General features: G+C 41.0%; 1 protein-coding gene across 2 annotated transcripts; it reads left to right on the top strand.

Annotated features, from left to right (window-relative positions):
• The first annotated feature begins 32 nt into the window (after positions 1–32).
• Positions 33–14605, top strand: COMMD5 (COMM domain containing 5). Of its 2 annotated transcripts, XM_085060494.1 has the most exons (7): positions 36–211; positions 1357–1517; positions 1806–1834; positions 5093–5143; positions 9698–9793; positions 11494–11569; positions 14063–14605. In XM_085060494.1, exons 1-7 carry the CDS (start codon positions 70–72, stop codon positions 14162–14164), a joined length of 657 nt encoding a protein of 218 aa, XP_084916620.1. In that variant the 5' UTR covers positions 36–69; the 3' UTR covers positions 14165–14605. The 2 variants fall into 2 exon arrangements, with proteins under 2 accessions (XP_084916621.1, XP_084916620.1); XM_085060495.1 differs by lacking the exon at positions 5093–5143 and having other exon boundaries at positions 33–211.
• The last annotated feature ends 1125 nt before the right edge of the window (positions 14606–15730 follow it).

Here is a 15730-nt window from a genome sequence, read left to right as displayed (position 1 = left end):
CTTCCGGCGCCGCGCCCGCACAGCGCCCCCTGCCGCGGGGAGGGCGCGCGGCGGGCGGGCGGCGCGGCCATGGCGGCCGGCGCGGGACTGGGGCTCGGCGAGGGCGGCGGCGGCCGCGGCTTCCTGGGCCCGCGGGTGCCGGCCGAGGTGGAGGCCATGGCCCGGGGCGTGCAGGACGTGGGCAAGGAGACCTTCCGGCGGCTCCTCAAAGGTAGGGCCCGTGCGGGGCCCGCGGGGAGCTGTCCCGGCGCGGAAGGCCCCGCTCCCCCCGCGCCGGGACGCTGGGGGTTCCCGGCCAGAGGCGCTGGCAGCAGCCGCGCTCCCCGGGGAAGCCGTGGGTCCTCTCGGGAGGGCGAGGACAGCTATTAGAGACTTTCCAAAGGAGAGCAGCGAAGATGGTGAAAGGCCTAGAAGGGAAGCCGTACGGCCTGAGGTCACTTGGTTAGTTCAGCCTGGAGGAGACTGACGGGAGACCTCATGGCTGGTTACACCTTCCTCGCTAGGGGCTGCGGAGAGACAGACACTGATGTCCTCTCCGGTGACCAGTGACAGGACACGAGGGAACAGCATGGTGCTGTGTCAGGGCGCTTTATGTTAGGTATCAGGAAAAGATTCTTCCCCTAGAGGGTGGTTGGGCACTGGAACACCTCCCCAGGAAAGTGGTCGCAGCTCCAGTCTGACAGAGCTCAGCGGGTGTTGGGACAACGCTCTCGGGCACATGGTGGGGTTCTTGGGGTGTCCTGTGCAGGGCTGAGTTGGCCTTGATGTGTCCCTTACAACTCAGAACATTCTGTGACAGCTGAGGGGCTGCAGGGCTGCCACTTCCTGGGGCACTTCCCATTGCCTTTCCCGACAGGAAGCTCGAGCTGAGTTTTAAATGCAATGAGGGGCTTGCTTGGCTTTATTCTACAATTCTGTAAAATCCGTGATAATGAGGAACGCAGTTCTGCAGCTATGGATGGCCCCCAAACTCAGCTGAGTGCTGTTAAAGCCATTCCTCTCTCATCCCTGTGTCCCAGAGCCATATATCTAAATTGCCCTGGCAATTGCACCAAGTTCGTTTTTCGAGGCTGTTGCTGTTACTCTATTACTAAACAATAAATAATGTAAAAAATGAGATGCAGGCTCATATGCCCACTCAGTTCATAACGTAAAACTGTATATAGCATTATTTGAGGGTTATCCAGCTACTGTTATCACAGGCTCTGCTAGCTACACTGTCTCAATAATTGATTTACTTTTGTCTGTGAGGCTTCTCCCTGTGGTGAGAATTTTCTCAAGGCACCTTTGACCATCAAAATCAAGAGCTGCACAGTTGAGTACATTAAGGATCTTACTTTGCTTTCTTATTCACAGTCACTGTTAATGCACTGGAAGGAAAAGACTGCAGGGAATCTGTCAAGCTGATTGCAGAAAGTGCTAATCTTTCAGAAGAGCAACTTGCTTTCCTCATTTCTGGCATGTACACCCTCCTCCGAGAAGCACTGAGACTCCCCTTATCAACTTTCAAACAAGAGGTAAGTTCTGGGAGTACTTGGAACCCTGATAAGGTAAAAGCTGCATCAGACACCAGTCACCATCTAAATCTCATTTGCCAGGGTGGGAAGCTGCACATAAAAATGGGATTGATTAAACACTTCTGAAAATTCTTTTCAATATGTCCTCCACCATTTCAAAACTACTGGCACTCAAGACTGAAATTTTTAGGAAGAGATAGCAAACAAGTAACCACTATTGATTCACTAGGTAAGAAATTATCATTTAAGGCTATATCATATAAAATTTCACCTTCCTTGTCTTTCTAGGTTTTTAAGGAAGACCTGAAGGAGCTCAGGTATGCCTGTTGACACTGGTTCTTTTAATTTGTGTTTTTCATAGCTTTTATGTAACTTCTTCCCCAAATCAACTTTTTAACTCAAAAAAGTTGGTATAAAAATTACATATAAATAAGACATAATGCATCTGTTGCCAAACATCACATAAAAACAGAGGGAAAAAACAGGTGTTGTGTAAGATTTAGCACTGAGCATGAGCAGTTTATTTCACATGCTGGGGAGAATGGTCTAATTTAATCTGTAATGTAGGTTATGCAAATATGAATGACCTTCCCTCTGCCTTCCCCACCTTGCCCTGCAATATTTTTTAGCATGTTTGGTAAGACACTTCAGAAGCTAAGGAACTGCCCTACTTCTTTTCTTCTTTGAAAGGTCAATGATATAATGTTCATGAAACCCCACCACCATGTTCAGCTATGATTTCTTCTGCCTGTTATCCAAGAAATTATAGCCTTTCTTACAGCCTTTGCCAAAGTCTGTATCAGTCTTCCATGAGGATCTCCAAAGGGATCATATCCTAAAAGCTAGATATCAGTTGCTAATATTATTTTTAGGTTTTCCCCTATTGCTATATTCAGTAGCAATGAGAGAGTAACAACAGTTGGTGTTTTCCTCTGTAGAGGAACCTCTGCACCAAGGCTTAATTATTTTAAAACACTAAATCCCCACATTTCTTTAACATTCTGGTTGCTACCTAGGAGAAATAGATGCATTTCTAATTCTGTCTTTTTTCATCCGTATTTGTCCATTAACCTGTACCTTGGCTTTCTCCTCATAAGCAGTTAAGTCATAAGCATAATTTACTTTATAAGCAACTTCAGGCAAACTAAAACTGCAGATTTAAACATGTAATCAGGGTGTAATCAATGAAAGGTGTCATTTGGGCCACAATGAATGGTGCGTTGCAAGTTCATATGGTTTTGTCCACAGCTCAGTGCTGAAGTTCGGCCTGCCTTTTGCCTTGTGAGCTCAAATGCAAGCTGCTGCCTCTGCCACAACATGGAGTTCACACCCAGGTTAAAGTAGGTCAGCAAGAAACTGATGAATTGCTTTTGACCCAGTGGGAGCTGGTGTTTTTTGAGGTGCACACAGAATGCGTCAAGTTTAATTACAGAATAACGAAGAGCACTAAAGCTCCATGCCAAGTTCTCTGCGGGTGGATGAATATTCCTTTTCTGAGCAGGGGAAAAAGTTGGTATGGGAGTGTCAGAAGTCACTGGCCAGGCTGGCTGTGTCTAGAAATGCAGACTCCCAGGTCCTTGTCCTTGTCACTTGACCACAGTTCAATGCCTTACACGCTTATAGCTGTATTTGGGGGTTTTTTTCTCACTTAATTGTTTATTCATACATTTTACTCAGACACTTTTCAGTCTGGATGATTTTTTTAATATCTTTTATATCTGGATAAATATTTTTATTATTTTGTTCTGATTAATATGATTGATCTAGCAGAAATAGTTCAGGTAACTGCACTTGTGTTGCTTGCAAACTTGAGTGTTTAATGTGCTGCTTGAGCTGATTCTACCCATACAAAATCTCATAATTCTCAATCTTCTGGTGAGGTACCTGATCTTTGCTTCTAGTTTTAATGAAGAGAGAGGCTGGGAGATGTGCCCACTTTTGATTACTAGATCAATATTACTGGTTTAAAAGATTTGCAGTCCTATATTCCCTATTTCTTAGCCTGAGCAGCTCAGCCAGTAGGAATAAATTCACTCTAAGATGTGGGTGGAGCTTTTTTCCCTCCCCTTGCAGGTTATTAAATAACTTTATGACTCAGGCCAATAACATGGGATTGAGACATCCTCACATTTCTTGCCCTTTGAGTCCCTTCCTCAGAATGTTCCATTGCAAACTGATTGCCATCTGTAGTTCAGGCTGAGCTGTGCCATGTTCTGTCTTATCTGTGTCATGTGTGACTGGCTTCGTGTGTCCTGCATGAGCCAGGAACAGAATTTTCAGCAAAATCATTGACTGCATAACAAAAATAACACATCAAAGGTAGTGTTAATGCTTCTTTTTAGTAACATTTGCTCTTCAGTCAAGCAAATATTGTGCTAGATATAATAATCATATTACAGTCCCCTGTCTCCAGCTATTCCACTACACAGACAGGATATCCAGTCATTGTCAGGATGGGTTAAATTATATACTTGCATGGAAAGTATAAGTAATGTTTGCAGAAATAGTCTTGTCTCTTCTGAAAGACAGAGTCATGCAGCCAAAAAAGCACTGTTCTAGTGCTTGGTAAAATGAATTCCTTCTCATCCAAGCACCATTTAAAAATGTGGTTTAACCCCACTTCCTCCTTTACAAATTCAAGCTGTAGCAACTGGTGTTTCATCTGCCCACTGTGTGAGTTGATGAGTTGTTTTTTCTCCTGTCATTAGACACTGTAAGCTCTTTAGGACAGGTAACTTCCTTGTTTGCTTTGATTTTTCTTCGATACACTGCTGTGTGCCTCAAGCCACTAGTGAGTAATGTCTCAGGGCACTGATTCATGGTGAGTGCTGGATTTAACTGTGGCAGCACAGTTCTCCCACTTGTCCAACCTGTCTCTCTCTGTAGGAGGTTACTGTCCCTGTGGCAGAGGCAGCTGAATGGATAGTGTTTGCTCTGTGGTCTTTGCAATTCACAGCCTGATCTATTGAACTGAAAATCAACAGCAGCTTGTTTGTAAGGCAGCAGCACTGTTGGAGGAATGGTGGAGTGGAGAGGTGTAGGGTAGATGGAGTGTGTTAGTCTATTCAACCATGTATGCTCCTTTTGTAAGGAGTCTTGGCTACAAGGGTGTCTGAATTTGGGGGGACAATTCCTTCTGTCTTCATTAGACTTGAGGTGAAAGTGAAATGAAACTTGTAGGTTTGGGATTTTTGAAAGCATGCATTGCTGGCCTGCCTTTTACACTGTCAAAGCTATCAGTAAAATTTTTCTTGACTTTACTGAGAGAAGTTAAGCAAATACTGGGTTCTTTTGAAACTCACTTTTTTTAGTAGTTGCCATACTAGGTAGGACAGGAAGATGTAGTACAGTTTTTAAGGTTCTTGGTATATAAACCTAGGCTGTTCTTTTGAGAGCCCTGACTGAATCAATACTGAAGTGTTTACGTAAGAGCTGATGGCAATTTTAAGCAATGGAAGATGGAAAATGTTGACATGTCTTTTGTGTTCTATAATAGATTTAAGGTTTTTTCAGATAGGGCCATATAACTGTGGTTACCAAAAAAGGTAACATTTTGTCTTGTTATTTTTTTTCAGAATACCTGAAGATTTCATTGTGGACTTTTCCAGTGTAGTCTTTGGTAACAGGTTAGTGTCTTCACTGTGCAGGCAGCAGGGCTGCACAGAGCTCTGCTGACACAAATCCCTGGCTTATTGAAGGAACAGCAATATTTTCCAAATTAACGAGAACAAGACTTGTCCTGTTATTTTGATTCAGCACAGGATGATGTTCATCATGCGTGGCGATATGTGCATTAAGTAGCTTTCTTGCCAATTTTCAGTTTTCCTGTGTTCATCGGTTTTTATAATGTTCTATAGACTGTGAGGTGGATCAATACCTACAGATGAAAAATGCAGTGCAGAATTAAGCATTTTTGCCATCATTATCACTGTGAGTTTGAGCAAAAGTGAAAGACTTGCTTTGGTCAGAGGCAAGCTGCATAAGCCTTCGACCTGCTCTGGTTCATGGCAGCTTCCTCAGGTAACATTTCATCAAGTCTTAATGTACATTTCAGTTGGGAATTCAGACTGGGTGACTTGATGACAATACATATTGGATATCAAGTGCTCTGCCTGCTATAATTCACATTTTAAGCAACATTCCTGAGTAGCTCTAGAGGAAGTTCAAGGAAGTTCTAAACTAAGAGCTTTTTAAACAGCTTGTCTCTTTTGTCCATTCTTAGGATTCCATTTTTCTAGATGGTTCTCTGCTCAACCGTATTTAGCCTATTCCACATCTAGAAGTTTCTTGAACATTTTGAATATGCAAAACTTTTGCAGGGACAGAAGTTGGACTTTGATGATCATTGTGGGTCCCTTCCAACTCAGGATACACTGTGATTCCAGTTTTCATTCTTGAAACTTGAGGTCACTCAGTACATAGCATCACTAACCCAATGCTGCTCCAGATTCTCTGCATGGAATCTTGATAATCATAGTTGTGGTATTTCAGTTACCCTCAAGGGTCTGAGTGCTGCTACCAAAGTTAAAAATATTTTTCATTTCCTTGATTAAGATCTTGGCTTACAGCTAAAGGTTCTTGGAGTAAAAATACATTCAGTCTTATCATCTTTTCTTTGCTCTTCTGTTTGAATTATAGGTGTTAAGAATGCAAAATTCATGGTTGCAAAGTGGAAATATTGTTTGCAGGAGAGAAAGAAGATAAATTTAGCTGCAATTTGAAGCATCCATGATTGTCTGTTTTCTACTGTGAAATCACGATGCTGGAAAATTTAGCTTTTTCTCATTTTGAAAGCTGTGATTATCCAGTGTAATCTTGCTCTGTGTTTTGAGACTAGAGAAGAACACCTCAGATTTGATTTTTAGACAGATCTGCTTCTACAATCTTAAATGTAACACTGAATCATACATATGCATATTGAGTTGTAAATATATATGATTGTGATGGTAAGAGATGCATTAGCATGTGATCAAAAATTCAGTATGAGCTAGATAACCCAGAAAAATCCATTTTTAAGACTTTTCCTGGCATCTTATCCTATTTTTGGAATACTGTTCACTAAACAACAGCTCTGAAGTATTTGGCATTTGTATTTCTGTGTTCCCACAGTTCCATCAAGCTATGTAGACTGAAAGAAAAACTTGTCACATTGACACTGATAACATAGGGTTAAAATGTTTCTAAAATCGAGGTAGCTAAAGTAGGCCCTGGGAATGGGAGCGAGTATTGTATTTACTGCAAATGTTAAATCATGTGAATCTGCACCTGAGTATCTAACTGTACAAGTACCTGGTGACATTGAACACGATGATTGTTTAGAAAATATTAGGAATTGTCTTAGCTAAATCATGTGGATTTGCACATGATTTAAATAAATATAAATATAATAAATCAGAAATATTGCGGGAAGAGGGGGCTTAAAGTCATGCTTGGGGGAAAACAATGAAACAATATTAAGTTGATGATTAACATATGATTATACAACAGTTATGTAAGGAAAGGGTATAAAATGTATTTGCTTCAAATCCATGTTGAAGTCAGATTTGGGTTCATCTTTACCCCTGGCTTCCAAGCTCTCAATAAAGCACCTGCATATAATCATCCAGTGATTATGTGTTTTCCACGCTAACAACACCATCAAATAACTACATGATATTAAAACTCTTTTTTAAGGGAAAGGATAACACTAACTTCCCATTCTCTGAATGTTTGTAATAAATGCACTGCTTTTTTTTTCTAACAGAGGAGTTTCTACCAGGAAGATGCATTCTGTGTGCCATTTGCCAGCATTTCACACATACCAGTTTGTTCAGCCTTCCTGTTCAGTGGCCTGCTAGGCATGTCTTGCTATGTGCATAGGGAACCATCCAGAACTTATCTTTAGTTTTGATGTTGTTAGATCAGCTGCTGCTCCAGATTCTCTGCTCTTTCATTTTTGAGTGCTCTTCTGTTGCATCCTTTGGCAGGTGATGTTCTTGTCACCAGGTGTATCATACTTTCCTCCGTAACTTGGATGGTCTCTAGGATTCTCTCTACCTGATCCATGGTCCTTTATTTGTTCTGACTTCTGCCTTCTGCACAATGTGCTGACAGTAAATTGCAGCTGCTGGCACAGAATGTTTACAAAATGTAATTATAGGCTATAGGTTTTGGATGTAAGATTCATTGAGTCTTTTCTGCTCCATTTTGCTATTCCTCTTAGAAATCAATGGCTTGATTAGCAGCCTGTGTAATTTCTGTATTCATGTTGGCTGCTATGTACATTCTGTCATCTTTACAGGATTCTTGCAGTTCCAGTTGTCATCTTGTCCAAGCTGGGAAGGTCCTGACAGAAGCTTAAACTAAGCTATAAAAGCTGTGACTCTTCCTGGGAGAATGGTTCAGAAGTGCAGTCCTGAACAGAAATAAAGCTTCATGTTTGGCCTCAGAAATGCCATCTCAACAATATTCAGAAGCTTCCTGTCTGTTTGGGAGGTCACCATTTCTGACCTTTCCCACCACTGCTAAGTAGAGCATCTTTCTGGTTTTAAAACTCCTTTCTTCCCCCAGAGTGCTGGTGCTGCACTGAATGGACTGACTTCCATTGATGGGAGTTAGCATGTCTTAAGGAAACGGTAGCACTGTGGCTATTTTTAGGGGGTATCCAAATAAAGCAATACTCTGGCAGCAGCTCTCCACTGAGGGAAAGGCCTGTTCTTATTGTTTAATCCTGCTAATGACTGTTCTGGGCTCCAGCTCCTCATGGTTGCACCCAGCTGTGGTGACCTACTTCCTATCCAGGAGCTGACAGTGAGTAAGAACCAGCTGATCTACTTTCTTTTCTCATTCCTTCACCACACCATTAGGAGTGTGTGTCACTTCTGACACTACCCCCCCCCCCCAACAAAGGGATAAATTCTTTCTTATATCACCTTTGCAAAATGCAGGAATATTGGAGAATCTCAGCCTGTCAGTGCTGTGTACCTTATCAGATCATTAATCTTTCTGGGCATTTTCCAAAGGCACCAGCTAACTTGCACACAAGAATCGAAGTAGGGATGTTGGACTGCCATTCCTACAGTGCTTGATTCATTCAGAGAGGATTCCTTTCTGATGTAAAGTCTGTAATTAGATTATGTCTAGCACCATGGATAAAGGATGTAATGTTTCTTATCCTGCCCTTAGTAGGAGTACTGGAGTAGCCTTGAAATGTACCGTAAATAACTTTCAGGGACATGGGATGCTTAGCAAAAAAAAAAAAAAAAAGTAACACAAAGTCCAGAAGTCCAGCTCCTGAATGGACCAGCTCAGTGACCTCAATCTGAAATTATTTTTGCATATATATCTAAAAATGAGTGGTTATTATGTGTTTGTATCAGATTTGGTTTGTTTAGTTATCCAGAACTTAGGATGCTGTTAAAATTTTAAAGATTGTCAACCATCTGAAGTTTAATTGCTGTTAACTGTATTTCCTCACAGGGTAAACGAGGGCTTAATCAGCCTAATTTTTCCGGCAATAAGAGTAACAAATGAAATGCTTGGCTTCTTACACATTGGACTAGACAAAAATCTTGAAGGTTGTGCTGAGGTTGGCAGTGAGCCTTATGTAAGGATCTTAACGTTTGTAAATTTTGTTGGATTAACAAGAACGACTATGGGGTTTAAGTATGCCACAAAATACATTCAATACACTCTAATATTACTAAGTTAAAACACTGGTGTTTGCCAATACTAGATGCTTTTTGCTGAAGAAGGACAGTGACTTTATGCAACTATTTTGCCTAAGTCATTTGTCTTGTCTCTGCTTGCTTGTTCCTGTTGGATTTGCATGAAGGTAAAGATGCATTTGCAGGTATCTTTCTATGCCTCACAGTTGCATTTAATTGAAATAGTAAGTATGCCAGCCACTACAATGACTCTTACTAAACCTTATAGTGACATCAGTTTACTGGAATTACACAGTCACTTGGTCTCTTTTTTCAACATGAACCCTAGTTAAGCATAGAAAAAGGGGATAGTCTGAACACAGCTGTCTTAAATCCACAAAATCTCCACTTGTTCAGACCTCTCTAAGTTAGAACAGATGTAGGAGAGAAACAAGTTATGAACAGGTTTGTTCTAAGAAATCCTATTTGCTCTTTACATTGTTTCTTCTTTTATGAATTTACATTCCAGTCTCCTGTTTCTGCTTCACTCCTCAGGCGTCCCACTTCAGAAGGCACAGCTCTGATACAAAGAAGTCGGCTACCAACTATCCAGGACTTCAAGTGGAGAGTGGACGTAGCTATATCCACAAGGTACAAAAGAGAGTCATGCACATCCCTGGAATTACCTAAGGTTAAAGTGATCTCTTGGGGCTGCTTAAAGATGTTAGCGGGGTTAAAATGTGCCTTGCTATTAGGAATTGGCATGTAGCATTAAACAGTAAGAGACAGGTGGAATTTTCTGAACAGTGTAGAAGTCAGTGTATGCATGCTTTACTACTGGTAACATTTCATTCTAAGTTTGAGTCTCTCATTTTAAAACTTAATGGAGCTGATACAAATCCACAGGTCCTGATGATGATGGCATAAGTTAGTCAGATTGAGTCTATGCAGCTAGGCAAGATCTCAGTTTCACTGGAACAGGAGAGGGAATTCATCTATTCAGCTTCTCCAGCACACCATTTGTTGCACATGTTGAATTACTTTCCATCTCTTGTACTCTGCTTTTATAAAGAGAGGTTTCAGGACAGCACCTTTACACTGCCATAGTTATGTAACTGGTCATTGAACTACCTCCTAGTTTCTTTCACAAAACAGGAGTAAAAGCCTTTGAGATCATCCTGCCTGTGCCTGCAGTGAATAGCTTCTTACCATCTGCCACAGCAGAGGCTGCTGGGGGATGGATCTTTGGCCAGAGCCAGAAGGAAACAGAAACCTATTGTCTGTGCTGTTTGGTCTCTGTCTAGTTCTAACCAAGACAGACCAAGTTGAAAGAAATTAGTTGATCCAGCCTTTGTTAGTAGTGTAAATTGTTAGCATGAGTGACTTCATGTGCATGTCTGAATACCTGTATCCAGGAGAGAGTGCAGTCTCTTTGCTGCTAGAGTTGAGAAGCCCATGGGGAGTCAGGGATTGTCTTCCTGAAGTCAAGAAAAAAGGCTCCTGAGAGAAAATTGGAATGGCTGCAAGCTACTAGTTCAGGTGATTTTCTGATGAGCAGTGCTGTAAGCACCACACAAGTATCAATCACTGTGTAGAAAAAGAATCTATACTGATAAGAGAGCAAAATGTCCAGATAAACGCCCTGAGGCACAGTGCTTGCAAGCTGAAAGCAAATCCTATGATTTGTTTTCCAAACAACACAGGAGCAATGCATTACTCTTTTTTAGTCTTCCTTCCTTTTATTTTTGTTTCCAGTTAACCTTCCCCCTGGGATTTCTTGTTTATCATCCAGCAACAGCCTCTGCAGGGAGGTATGGCAGCTTTGGGCTGTAGTGCCTGTCTGTACCTGAGCAGGCTTTGGCAACATCAGTTGATGGAAGCTGCACAAGAATGACTCATTTCCCTTCTTTGGGTCATCAAATAAAATAACACACAAATTTAGGATGAAGCCTGGAAGAGGTTGATTCCCCAAATGAGGCAGCAGATGAATGTATGAAGGGATGGAAAGGATTAATGCAAAATGATAAGCTGCATAAGAACACTGTGCATTATTATTAGCAGTACTTGGTCAGCTCTCATCTCTATCATAGTTCCACTAAACCAATTATGTAAAAATGAAGATGTTCCTAAATTTCCAGTTACTAAACTATTAATGAAATGTTAAGCCTCAATACTGAGGTAAATTGGACAGAACTCTTATGTTCATGAGTTTCTAGCCAGACTCTGTGACTGAAATTACTCATATTCTGCGTAAAGCTTGCATGAGCAGCTAAAATTGTTAATGTGCAATGCTGTACTCATCACACTACTGATCTCTGCTGCTGTAATACTAATGATGTAAATAATTTCAGTTCACTGGCCCGTGCACTTCAACCATCCATTCTGATGATGATGAAGCTTTCAGACGGGACAGCTCATCGCTTTGAAGTAAGTCTGATTGCCATAATAAATACAAAGAAAACCACTTGAAGTTTTATTTAGAAAGTTGAATTATTGTTTAAAATACTAAAGCCTTTGTAAATTATGTGTTAGCATTGGTTGGTTTGCTTTGGAATCCTTCATGTTCAGTGTAGCCACATAAAATATTTAATGAAATACCAATCAAAATTATTTCACACCTTGTTCCTACATATGTTCTGCTGACCTGTATTTTATTAGAAGAATATTAATTGCTGGAAGGCACTATTGTGTAATATCTGGTTTGATTAAAAGTTATGGGGTTGTTATGCACTCTAACCTTCAGACCTGATGGTGGCTCTTGAGGGCAGGAAATCACTGAGGTAGTTTATGTAATGTATGATACACTTCTAAACCTCCTGCATTTGGCAGAGAATGGTAACATTCTTTTCTGTGGCAGAGGTAGTTTTATTCTTTTTCTTCAGAACTGTTCTGGCTGCTGGAAAGCAAAAAAAACCTCTTTGCCTGTTACCTCAGGATTAGTCAGTGGCAGTATTTATGACACTGTGCCTAAAGGCTTGCCAGAAGATGGCATAAACTCTTCCATAATTTTAACCTTTGAAAAGGAATGCAATTTGTTCTATAAATAACATGGTGGTGCATACAGGAATTCAGTGCACAGCAGGCATTGTTACATTTGAACTCTGTACAGATTTTGGCTTCAGTTCCCGCATTAGTAGTAGTCTGGAAGGAGCACCAAAGCCCTGTGGGTTGAAAGAGGTGGACTGATTTTACTGTTCAAATATTTTGCAACAAAGCGTCTGTTGAGGGAGGCATAAATACTGTGCTACATTGCAAAATGTTGAGGGTGTAGTTTCACAGGAGATCAAATTTGTCCCTCTGGTCAGTCCAGCTCATACACTGTATTTGAGGTCTTCCATGGAACCTAAATGATGCCATGGTCTTCAGGTTAACCCTTTACAGCAGGGTAAGTTTCACTTTGAGAATAAAAACTAGTTTATATTCTTGACTGTTTAGATTTGCCACTCTCTTTCCTGGCATATAATGTCAAATGTTGGTCTTGGTGCCATTGTTTCTGGTTGTTTTGGTTTGATTTTAGGGTGGTTTTTTGTTGTTGTTGTGAGTCCGTAGAAGACCCTTTGCTATTCTGCAGTGGAGATGTGTTTATCCAGAGCACACAGGAGTGCAGGTATCTGATAGCAAACAATATGCTTCTCTTTGAATCAGCTCTTTGCTGTTGCTGCTGCTTGGATCTAAATTCCAAGAATGTGACTGACAACAGGATTTCTATATCTGATGAGTGGTCTTCCCACAGTTAGTAGCTCTTTGGGACAAACCTATGTTTTGGTTCAAGGTACCATATGCAAACAAATAGTCTTCAGCTCTTCAGTTTTCCTTTATTTGGACATGTTCAGAATGTCCTGCTAACTGTCAGGGCTTATGTAAGATGGTAAGTCCAGAACGTAACTCTGTTGTGAACAGTTTTAAAACATGTATAGCACAGGGAGAAGTTAGACTCTTTGGTCTCCATTTGATATTTTAATTACAGTATGACTTCTGACTGAAGATTTTTTCAAAAGCAGTGGGAATTGCAGCATTTTGAGTCTTGTATGTATGTCAAAAGTGAAAAGGACACGGTGCCTTTTTATGCATTTCTGATGTATGTGGAAAATGCAAATCAGATGTTGGATTCCTCTCCCATAATTGATGTCTGTGCTACAGTGGGCAGAAGGATGACAAGGGTCTCTGCCAAAAGAACTGCTGTCTTCAGTGCAGCCAAAGGAGCAAATTAAGCAGTGCTGTGCAGAGAGTGTGGGACCAGCCAGATTGCACTGGGCACTCGTGTGAGCATGTTTATGCACTGTACTGATGTCACTCTGTGCCACCCCTCTGTGTCACCAGTCTGTGCCTGTGCTCAGCTGGGGGTCTCTGTCTTCACAGATAAGATTTCCATCCATTTGGCTTCTCAGGCTTGAAATGGTAAAGGAGAGCCCATGGGTCTCCTGCACAGTAGAAAATGCTTTCTATGTTTAACCCAAAATCCTTTGCCTTCCACATGCAGACAGTGCCCTTTGCTCGAGGTTGCTGCCAACTCTCTTGCCTCAAGTCTTGATTCCTTTCTCATGCAAGTTTGGACGAGCAGAATGTCTTCAATTTGTTGCTTGAGAATTCTGTAGGCTTCACAACCTTCTAAGTGTCTTTCTTTCCAGTCCATGACTTTTACTTCACCAAAGCAGCTCTCGGTTTACATCCTTGAGTATTTCCTTTCTCTCATCAGACAGTACAGAAAATGTACCACATAGGTACATCCCACTCTCCTTTTCCATGTGGATTCAGTTGAATTAACTGAATTTCATTAACCTCAAATCCTTTGTCTTAATTCTGAAAAAAAAGTGTTTTAAGAGAGATTGAGTTTACACTGGAATGTTCCGTATCCATAGGCATGCCCTAGTCAAGGTTCTTGAGATGTCTTGTGTTTTTAACCTGAATATTCTGTTTCAGGTGCCAGTTGCAAAGTTTCAAGAACTGAGATACAATGTTGCCCTTATACTGAAGGAAATGAATGATTTGGAGAAGAGGAGCGTACTGAAAATCCAAGACTGAACGCTTTTAAATTGGGAGTTTTCGGAAGAGATCTGAAACCCTCCGCGTGTTTTGTGAATGGCAAAACAGGGGACCATCACCACTTTGCCTCTACGAACTTCAATGTGGCATTTATGATGTCTGCTGTAAATATTTTTTTTTCAATTCAAGTGTTAAAAGCACAAGCTCTTTTTGTAAGACTTAGGAAAAACAAAGCATATATCTATGAAAAAGTATAATGCTGTTTGTGAGCATTTTTGCATGATTCATCAAAACATTTTTTAAATAACTGTCTTAATAGATGTAAGAGTCATTTATTTCTGATTATGATTCATAACTCTAATTTTTTTTGAAAGTCTGCTACCGGAAACCCATGAATGTGTATGTATCATAAGAAAGCTCTGCAATATTTCAAATAAAAAAATAAAATAACAAACCACTCCTGCCTTCCAGTAAGACAAATGTGATCTTGAGTTTTGCATTAAATTGTTGCCTGATTTCTTGCTAAGTGACTAAGCTTTAGCTATGGATATTTAAAAGCTAAGGCTGAGGTTCCCCGAGTTGCTGAGGCAGTTGGACTGGATGGTCATTGTAGTTCCCTCCCTTTGTGCTGGAATAGTCTATTCTGAGGTACTCCTTTGGCCTATGAGTTTACCTTGGAAGGACTCCCTTAACATGAAAGGTGGTTTAAGTCTCATTTAAACATTGTGGGACCACATGTATGTCTCTAAGAGCCAAGAAAGGATGGATTCCTCAGTCCTTGCCTGAATGAGTTTTCCCCAGCAGCAAAGACAGGGCAGCTGTGAGCAATGGCCCAGAGACAGCAGGCTGTGGGCTCTAGAACTTGGCTTATCTTTCTAAAGTCAGATGTACTTTAGAAAGCACATGCCACTGCCACTGTTAAGCATTGGCTTATTGCAGTTGGTTGCAGGGTTTCTATCTCAGTAATACCACCCATACTTCTCTCTTTCATGTTTTATAATTGTAGAACGTGCCTTTATCTTCCTCACTCCCTGCAGAAAACTACTGAAATTAAAATTATGGATTAAGAAGGCCTTTTACACTCCCACAGATGTTTGTGTAGGAAAGGATGACTTGGCTTTCGGATTTAAAAAATCCCAAGCATAGTAAGACGTGCTTGTCATATTTAAGAGGAGACTTCTTTGACAGCCATCCATACCAGTCTAAAGATAGCGGAATAGCTGTGGTCCAGAAAGCTTTTAAAACCTGTACAAGAATGTGTCCTGTAGCTTCAAATAAACCATCAGCCTGGATTTCAAACTGTTCAAAAGCTTCCTGTTCCATTTGCTTTGTAGGGGACTCATCAATAACTTCCAGCTTTGATCCATACTGCGTCTCAGTCCTGTAACTTCCACGAGGACTGTAGACTGCATTAATTACCCTATGAAGCGTGTTCATCTTCTTTCTGGAATTACATTATCACAGGCTGTGAAACAAAACATACATCCTTCTGTTCCTTCTTACAACATTTCCTTTCTGAATGTTAGGTGTACATGGTTTCAAACTAAAAGTGGACCTCAGCTGAGCCTAAGTGAAGAGACAAAGAGAATTCAGACAAAGAGAATT

This window comes from Lichenostomus cassidix, chromosome 4A, assembly GCF_008360975.1.
Source record: "Lichenostomus cassidix isolate B80296 chromosome 4A, HeHo_3.0, whole genome shotgun sequence".
Classification (NCBI taxonomy): Eukaryota; Metazoa; Chordata; class Aves; order Passeriformes; family Meliphagidae; genus Lichenostomus; species Lichenostomus cassidix.
This window is presented reverse-complemented; position numbering and strand designations above follow the sequence as displayed.

What these genes read in the sequence shown, in the direction of transcription:
- COMMD5 (XM_085060494.1), top strand. Translation starts at nt 70, where the DNA reads ATGGCGGCCGGCGCGGGACTGGGGCTCGGCGAGGGCGGCGGCGGCCGC. An exon ending in AGTGTAGTCTTTGGTAACAG is followed by an intron (nt 5,144 to 9,697) that starts GTTAGTGTCTTC and finishes TTCACTCCTCAG; the next exon opens with GCGTCCCACTTCAGAAGGCA. An exon ending in GGACAGCTCATCGCTTTGAA is followed by an intron (nt 11,570 to 14,062) that starts GTAAGTCTGATT and finishes ATTCTGTTTCAG; the next exon opens with GTGCCAGTTGCAAAGTTTCA.